The sequence below is a fragment of the Triticum dicoccoides genome, chromosome 5B (assembly GCF_002162155.2).
Source record: "Triticum dicoccoides isolate Atlit2015 ecotype Zavitan chromosome 5B, WEW_v2.0, whole genome shotgun sequence".
Classification (NCBI taxonomy): Eukaryota; Viridiplantae; Streptophyta; class Magnoliopsida; order Poales; family Poaceae; genus Triticum; species Triticum dicoccoides.
The window spans coordinates 680,906,743-680,914,958 of record NC_041389.1 but is presented as its reverse complement, the minus strand read 5'-3'; the positions used below and the strand labels follow the sequence as shown (position 1 = coordinate 680,914,958).

The 8,216-nt window shown below is 49.4% G+C and overlaps 1 protein-coding gene across 2 annotated transcripts; it reads left to right on the top strand.

Moving 5' to 3' along the window:
• The first annotated feature begins 595 nt into the window (after positions 1-595).
• Positions 596-3,040, top strand: LOC119312588 (calmodulin-binding receptor-like cytoplasmic kinase 2). Of its 2 annotated transcripts, none has more exons than XM_037588324.1 (5): positions 596-1,273; positions 1,417-1,580; positions 1,659-1,824; positions 2,130-2,219; positions 2,364-3,040. In XM_037588324.1, exons 1-5 carry the CDS (start codon positions 877-879, stop codon positions 2,939-2,941), a joined length of 1,395 nt encoding a protein of 464 aa, XP_037444221.1. In that variant the 5' UTR covers positions 596-876; the 3' UTR covers positions 2,942-3,040. The 2 variants fall into 2 exon arrangements, with proteins under 2 accessions (XP_037444221.1, XP_037444220.1); XM_037588323.1 differs by having other exon boundaries at positions 597-1,273; positions 1,414-1,580.
• The last annotated feature ends 5,176 nt before the right edge of the window (positions 3,041-8,216 follow it).

The following is an 8,216-nucleotide window of genomic DNA, read 5'->3' as shown; positions in this document are numbered from 1 at the left end:
CCATAATAATGTCAACTCATGTTTTGTCTTATGATCTTTTGAATTGAATGTTAATTCTCCCGCACACAAAAAGAATGTTAATTCTACCATGAGTTTTGGTATATGTGCATTGTCGGAGGTCATGATTTATTAGATAGCTGCTTTTTTTTTCTTTCAAAGAGAAATGTATGGATATGATTTGGTGAACACTTTGTCAATCTTATTTTCATTTTTGCATTGCCGAAATAGATAAACATGTATTTTGGGTTTTTCGAAGCCTGAAGGCTTGTCATCCACGGCTGCTACTTGCATATGCAACCTGCGTCAAGATCCAACTGAGGTTTCTCATTTGCCTCATGAAAAGTCAAATTCCTGAATCCTTATTCCAACCACCATGTATGCAATCTTGTACAAACACATGTGTTCATAAGAGAAAGTTCACCATCATACATGTTCATATCCTTAAACCGGTCATTAAATTCCCATTGCATTCCAACTAATTTCCCCGCAACCGCACGTAGATGATTAGCACCACTAGTGACCAAGTCCCAAGACTAGGTCCTTAGTCCTTGTGCCAACCAAGCAATGACAGGTGTGTGTGCAAACATTCCATGAAAAAGCAACGAAAAATAAAAGTTTCAACCATGATAACATTCCTCAAAACAAAATATTGCCACGGCTCGGGTCAAACAAATCACCAGTTGCTGCTGGAATTGAGCCACAAGCAGCCAGCACGCGGGTTGACCCTCCAACCTCCGACGCAGTCTGGCCACCATCGATCGAATCATTGCTCCATAACATCCGATATCATCCATCAATCCCGTCTCATCCCCATGTGACGATCCATGAAACACCATCACCATCAGCAGTAAGAAGCAGATCATCAAGGTCTCCGCCATGGAGTCGTCGGCGGCGAGGAGGCAGCCCAGCACGAGCAGCAGCAGCATGAGCAGCCAGCAGGTCTCGGGCTTCAGCAATTACAGCAGGGCGGCCTCCGACGGGTATCCATACCCTTCTGGCTCCCCGGACACATACCGGCACCGGCGGCAGGCGTCGTCGTACAGCGCCCCGTTTTCTTCCCAGCTGAGCCGGAGCTCAACCCGCAGCAGCAGCAGCTCGTTCAAGGCGGCGGCGCGGGGCGTCGCCGGCGTGTTCGGCACCTGCTTCGTGCCCCGGGTCAGGAAGGCCCAGTCAGAGCAAGAACCGGAGGTCTCTCAGGTCTCTCGTGGGAGCAGGAGTGGAGGGTACTCTCAGGGGAGCAGGAGTGCGGGCTTCCATGTCTCCACGGATTCAGGTACCATTAAGACTTCATCCTCTGTTTTGTTGCCAGTACAATTTTTGTTAATCATGATCCTCCTCTGGGTTAAGCATCGAATTAATCAGCGTGAAAATTCTTTAGAAGATCGGAGTATTCATGGACAAATTTGATTGCAGCAGGGACAGGCAAAGGCAAGGAGGGTGCAGGGCTCACCGTTGCAGACATATTCAGGGCGACATCGAACTTCAGCAAGAAGAACATGGTCAGGGAGGGAGCTTCTTGCAGCGTCTTTAAAGGGAAGCTCAGGGACGGCTCCCAGGTTGCCGTCAAACGTGCCAGAAAGGTCTGGGGAAACAACATCATACTAATATTTGGCAACTGTCAGGAGCAACTAATATGTCTGAATATTTTGTTGCTGCAGTTAAACGGTCAGTATCTATCTGCTGAACTTAGCAGGGAGCTCGAGACGCTTCAGAAGATCGAGCACCAGAATTTGGTGAGGTTCCTCGGGTTCTTCGAGCAGAGAGATGAAACTCTGGTCGTCGTCGAGTATGTCGACAATGGCTCCCTAAGGGAACACTTGGATGGTATGTATTCACAAGCAGTGTTGAACTTTGCAGTCACATTCCTACTGGTCACTAGCAGTGTCCAACTTATCAACTGATCATTGATAGTGCTGAAATTTGCATTCACATTTCTAATTCAGTTGGCTACATTTGCCAGAAAATAAATATTTCATGCAATTTCATTACTCCATATTACTTGTCGCTCACTTAGTAGTACAACTTTGTCGGAGGGAGTTGAAATAGTACTCAACTAGTGATAAATATATTGTACAGAAGTAATTACAACACTGGAAAGATGTACTGACCAAGATTTTTGCAAAATTCAGAGTCGCGCGGAACCGGGCTAGAACTTGCGCAGCGGCTCAACATCGCGATCGACGTTGCTCACGCCGTCACCTACCTGCACGAATACGCAGGTAACCCAATCAAAACTCATTGTTCATAGTAGTAAGAAACAGAGGAAGTGAACGATGAAAGGCAGTATCAGTAGTATTAATAGCTAGCACCATGTGCATGATGGTGTTTATCTGAACTTGGAAACGCATGGCATGGCATGGCAGAACGGGCGGTGATCCACCGGGACATCCGGTCGTCGAACGTGCTGCTGACGGGCGCGCTGGCGGCGAAGGTGGCCGGGTTCGGGCTGGCTCGGGTGGCGGGCGACGGCGAGGCGACGCACGTGACGACGCAGGTGGTGGGCACGGCCGGGTACGTGGACCCGGAGTACCTGGGCACGCTCCAGCTCACGGACAAGAGCGACGTCTACTCCTTCGGCGTGCTCCTCGTGGAGCTCGTCACCGGCCGCCCGCCCATCGAGCGCCGCCGCGGCCTCGAGCCCCGCGCCACCACCAAGTGGGCGCTGCAGAAGTTCCGGGGAGGCGACGCGGTGGTGGCCATGGACCCGAGGGTGCGGCGGAGCCCGGCCTCGGTGGCCGCGGTGGAGGGGATGCTCCGGCTGGCCGAGCAGTGCGTCATGCCGGCGAGGCAGGACCGGCCGTCCATGCGCCGGTGCAACGAGGCGCTGTGGACCGTTCGAAGGGACTTCCACCGGAGGCAGGAGCCGCGGCAGGACGGGACTGCCGGCGCCGCCGCCGCCGCCGCCGCCGGGGACAGGGGCTCCGAGTGGGTTAGCCGATGATGTCCACTCCACACGTGTATAGCCAAAGTTGCCTTGCTTTGGAAAATTCCGGCCACGACCAATGTTTGTACTACGAAGATTTTCAGTTCTTTTTAGTAGGAAAAAAAAAAAGGTTACTACACTTGTAAAGCGAAACAAGTTTATGAACTCGTGTTTTGCAAATACTTTTAAATTTTGAACAAATAAAGCAAAAGGATCCGGAGAAATCTGCTCGAAATATCCTCCGGCAGCATCTCAACTTCTCAAGCACATGGTAAAGTAGGAATTTGCTTTTAAAATACGACTGAAACTGGGTTCTGCTATTTCTCAAGCAACTAATAACCATTTGAATAAACACTGAGACTTATGTAAGTATAAATGGACTAGAAGATATGTATCCAACAGCTATGAAACAGTCACTCCTAACTGAAGAAGGTGTTGCTGATTAAATCTTTGTTGGAAACTCTACGAACCTAGGTGGGATTTTAGTACAAGCAGAGATCAGCTCGTCATCTCACTAATAAAACTGCAAAGGTCAGGAAATATTTTCGATTATCATTCTCAATCCCCAGCCTGTGCTTTCAGAGAGAAAACAGAAACCAAGCACTTCAGAATCTGGACCCTTGTACAAGAACAACAACAGTTGACTTGCAACCGCCATGCTTAAACTGCTTGACAAAAACAGACCAGCTTGATGATGGATTTGTCCATTATGCAACGTACCACTGCTGCGCGGCACACCGGAGATGAGTTAGCCCTCGCCAGCGACAACAGTCTGCCACGATCTGTAAAGATACCAAGCACAAAACTCATGACCAACTCGAGAATTTATAACTCATTGCGGCATTACTTGTTCTTAGTGTAAAAGATTTCATAAATGGATTTTAGATGTCAACTTCAGCTATGCCAGAAAATAACACAGTTTTTACAAGAAAATCTAAAGCAAGACAACAGGATGATATTATATCAACAAGCTTATTCAATTATTTAGCAATCTCCATTTCGCCTAGCAACCGAGTTCATGCTTCCGGTGGGATTTTATTTGGAGTTAAATGTGATTTGTTGGAAGTTCGGAATGTTGTCATGGAAGATTTTGCGGTTAAGTTTCAGGTCCGGTCGAAGGTCAATGGGTTTAATTGGGAATTGTTGGCGGTGTATGGCACCGCGCAGCCTGAACTCAAACCATACTTTTTGGCGGATTTAGTTCGTATTTGCGGTAGCGAGCAGCTCCCAATTCTGGTTGGGGTGATTTTAACATTACCCGTAGACGGGAGGAAAAAAACAATGATAACTTTGACGGCAGATGGTCGTTTATGTTTAATACAATCATTGAAAGCTTGGATCTTCGAGAGGTTGAGCTTTCTGGTAGAAAATTCACTTGGGCCAATATGTTACCAATCCCGGCGTTTGAGAAGCTAGACCGGGTCCTAGCTAGCGCTGAATGGGAGCAGAAGTTTCCCCTCGTGACGGTCCAAGCGCTCTCTCGCGCGATCTCCGACCATACCCCATTATTGGTTGACTCGGGAGAGGCAACGCATGTGGGGAACAAGAATACGTTTTCTTTCGAATTAGCGTGGTTTGAAAAAGAAGGGTTCCTGAATCTAATAGCAATAGAATGGGCTAAAGATTCAGGAGGGAGATCGAATGTTAAGAGATGGCAGAATAAGATTAGACATTTAAGGCAGTTCTTACGTGGTTGGCCCAAACACCTGAGTGGGATATATAAGGCTGAGAAGGAAAGTCTCCTTTTACTTGTTCAATCCCTAGATTTAAAAGCCGAGTCCTCCATTCTAGATACCAGAGAGCTGAAAACTAAAGTGGGGGCGGAAATAAGATTGAAAGAACTGCTTCGTGAGGAGGAATTGAAGTGGGCACTTCGAGCTAAAGTTCGCAAAATCTTCCAAGGGGATGATAACACATAATTCTTCCATATCATTGCCAATGGCAAGCATCAAAAGAAGAGAATCTTTTAGCTTGAGCAAGATGAGGGGATGATTTTAGGACAGGAGAACCTAAAAGTATATATCACCAATTACTATAAGCAGTTTGTCGGTGTCAAAACCGGCGGATCTCGGGTAGGGGGTCCCGAACTGTGCGTCTAGGCGGATGATAACAGGAGACAAGGGACACGATGTTTTTACCCAGGTTCGGGCCCTCCTGATGGAGGTAAAACCCTACTCCTGCTTGATTAATATTGATGATATGGGTAGTACAAGAGTGGATCTACTACGAGATCAGAGAGGCTAAACCCCAGAAGGTAGCCTATGGTATGATTGTTGTTCGTCCTACGGACTAAAACTCTCCGGTTTATATAGACACCGGAGAGGGCTAGGGTTACACAGAGTCGGTTACAATGGGAGGAGATCTTCATATCGTATCGCCAAGCTTGCCTTCCACGCCAAGGAAAGTCCCATCCGGACACGGGACGGGGTCTTCAATCTTGTATCTTCATAGTCCGGGAGTCCGGCCAAAGGTCATAGTCCGGCCATCCGGACACCCCCTAATCCAGGACTCCCTCAGTAGCCCGTGAACCAGGCTTCAATGACGACGAGTCCGGCGCGCAAGTTGCCTTCGGCATTGCAAGGCTGGTTCTTCCTCCGAATACTTCATAGAAGATATTGAACACAAGGATAGTGTTCGGCTCTGCAAAATAAGTTCCACATGCCACCGTAGAGAGAATAATATTTGCACCAACCTAATCTGCTGACGTATTCCGCAGCGTGACGTCACGACACGGCCAGGCCTTTATTCGAATCGTTTTACTGTTCCACCTCAGTGCGTTTAGCGAGGCGGTTTCCTTGGCACGTCTTGTCAAAGCAGAGATCGTGTCCCCTTATTCCGGGATTCTCATCAATACGGGCGTGGGTAACCCAACCATGCCTTTGGTATGACTCCCTAATTGAAGGCGAGTCCCAAACGGTTACAGGGAGGGCTCTTAATATTCAACTCCTTTATAAAGAGACCAAGGCTTGACTCCTTTCTTCTCAATCCAATCGAATCCACCCCTCGCCTCGAGTTCCAACACCCAAAGCTCTAGTTTTTAGGCGCTTCGGACCTTCGATGATGTCCGGCTCCGACCTTCAAGGCCGGTGGATGCCTTCCTCCGTTACGAAAGAAGATGTGCTAAAGCTGAGAGATGCCAGGTATCTAACCGGCGAAATCTTGCATAGGCTGCCTGCTCAAGGGCAGGCCATTCCCACTCCCTAGCCTGGTGAGAGCGTGGTGTTCGCATCTCACTTCCTTCGGGGGCTAGGCTTCCCGATTGATCCCTTCGTGAGGGAGCTTATGTTTTATTACGGGCTGGAGTTCCACGACTTAGCTCCGGAGTCCATCCTCCAAATCTCATCGTTCATTGTCGTGTGTGAGGCCTTCCTCCATATCACTCCTCACTTCGGATTGTGGTTAAGAACCTTCAAGGTGGAACCGAAGATGATCGAGGGGCAGCACATTGAGTGCGGAGGAGCTATAATAAGCAAGATGGCTGACGCTCCATGGCCCGAGGGCTCTTTTCAAGAGGAGTTCGGCTTATGGCAACGGGACTGGTTTTACATCACAGCCCCCAGGGGCACCACAAGGGTGGCGCCACCTACTTTTCACTCGAGTCCCCCACCACGGCTAGCGTCATGGGTTAATGAAGGACTTATCTGGGGGCCCCCCAAAGACATGCCCTTGCTGCAGGACCGCATTCGAGATCTTCTAGAAAGAGATATCAATTTGACCGTAGTGGCGCAAGTCATGCTGATTCGCCGCACATTGCCCTGCAAACGTCGCCCTCTCCACCTGTGGGAATTTAATCCGGAGGGACCGTGAGTCCTCCAAAATTTCATGGGTGTGACACCCGTGGAGATGTACAAATTGTTCTTCGGATCACAAGCAAGGTGTCCAGATTTGTCCGAGGACGCAGGTCTGAGCTGCAATCGCCCGGATGCTAAGGTAAGTAGCCCTGTATTTGGACACACCATCCGTATTTCTCGTCACAAAATTACCCTTAACAGAGCTGTCCTTTGAACAGGAGTGGATGGTGAAGGTGAAGCTTATCAGGTGTCCAGCCCCCCTACCCGAGACCGCGTCGAATCCCATGCTTACCAGGATGCTGGAGGTCGTGCTTTTGGCGGAAGGCGAAGGGGGGAACCAAGGAGCTACCGCCTCCGCGAAGGAGGCTGTTAGGAAGGGAAGAATCAAAAATTCTCCCGACCAGGGAAAGAAAAGGACTGCCTCTGAAGACCCGGAGGTGATGGCCTCAAAACGGGGGAAGAAATCTTCGCGAGAGGGTTCGGCACCGGAGAATGCCCTGGCCGAATCGCCCCCTAAAGGGGACCCGCTCTCCCCCGAGACGTAAGTGAAGGAAGGGGTTCCATAATGAATGGCACTCCTGTTTTATTTCTGAGGAAGATAACCGAAACGTTACCTTGCAGTTCGGATCTCAACCCTTCTCAGCAGAGCTCATCTTCAGGGGATCTACGTCCGGAGATGATAGAGAGCGAAACGCCTCCCCTTGTTGCACCGTCTCACGAGGCAGGCGACCCCGAAGTGTCATCTCGGAGGGTTTTTCCAAGTACGGACTCTGGAAAAGGTCATCAGGCTAGTCCGGCACCCTCTGGTGCGCAGTCGGAGGGACTGGAGGATCTGCTTGGGAGGGCGTCCATCTCAGAAGAACACTGTATGTTGATGAATACGGTGATTGGAAGGATTTCATCCGCGGAAAGCGGATTGTACGAGGCTGCCAGGAGTTTACTAACAGGCTTTGAGGTACGTAAAAAGGTGTACCTTTTGGTAGAGCCGCATATTAAATGTGCCCTATATAAATAGTAGCCCCTGAGACTCTGTGTGTCGTCAAGAGTGACGGCGCATAGAGGATCATAACCCCAGGTATAATATGTCGCCTTTTCTATGAATGTGGCGAGGCGTTCGGTGGCTAGCCAGATTGATGAATCTGCCGAGTTAAAGAGGCAACTTGATGTAGCAGATGCCGACATCGTGCTTGTAAATAAGCGGCTAGACGAGGCACAAGGTATATTCCAAAGACTCCTGGTAATAGGAGCTCGATGCTCGGGCCTTATATATATGTGCTCAATATAGATGGTGCTGCTGCCGTGGAGCACCTTCGGGCGGAACTTGCCCAAGCCAAGGAGCAAGCAAGGAGAAGTGATGCGGCTGCCGTTAAAGCGGCTGAAGAACTAAAAGCCGAACAGGCTGCTCACTGCCAGAGCAAGAAGGTAATAGCCGAGATGGCCATAAAATTGAAGGATGCTACCGACCGCTGTAAATTTCTTGAACAAGAAGATAGGGCGGCTCA

Coding starts and splice junctions, on each gene's coding strand:
- LOC119312588 (XM_037588323.1), top strand. CDS start 877: ATGGAGTCGTCGGCGGCGAGGAGGCAGCCCAGCACGAGCAGCAGCAGC. Junction 1,825..2,129: donor CCTAAGGGAACACTTGGATG/GTATGTATTCAC, acceptor TGCAAAATTCAG/AGTCGCGCGGAACCGGGCTA. Junction 2,220..2,363: donor CTACCTGCACGAATACGCAG/GTAACCCAATCA, acceptor ATGGCATGGCAG/AACGGGCGGTGATCCACCGG.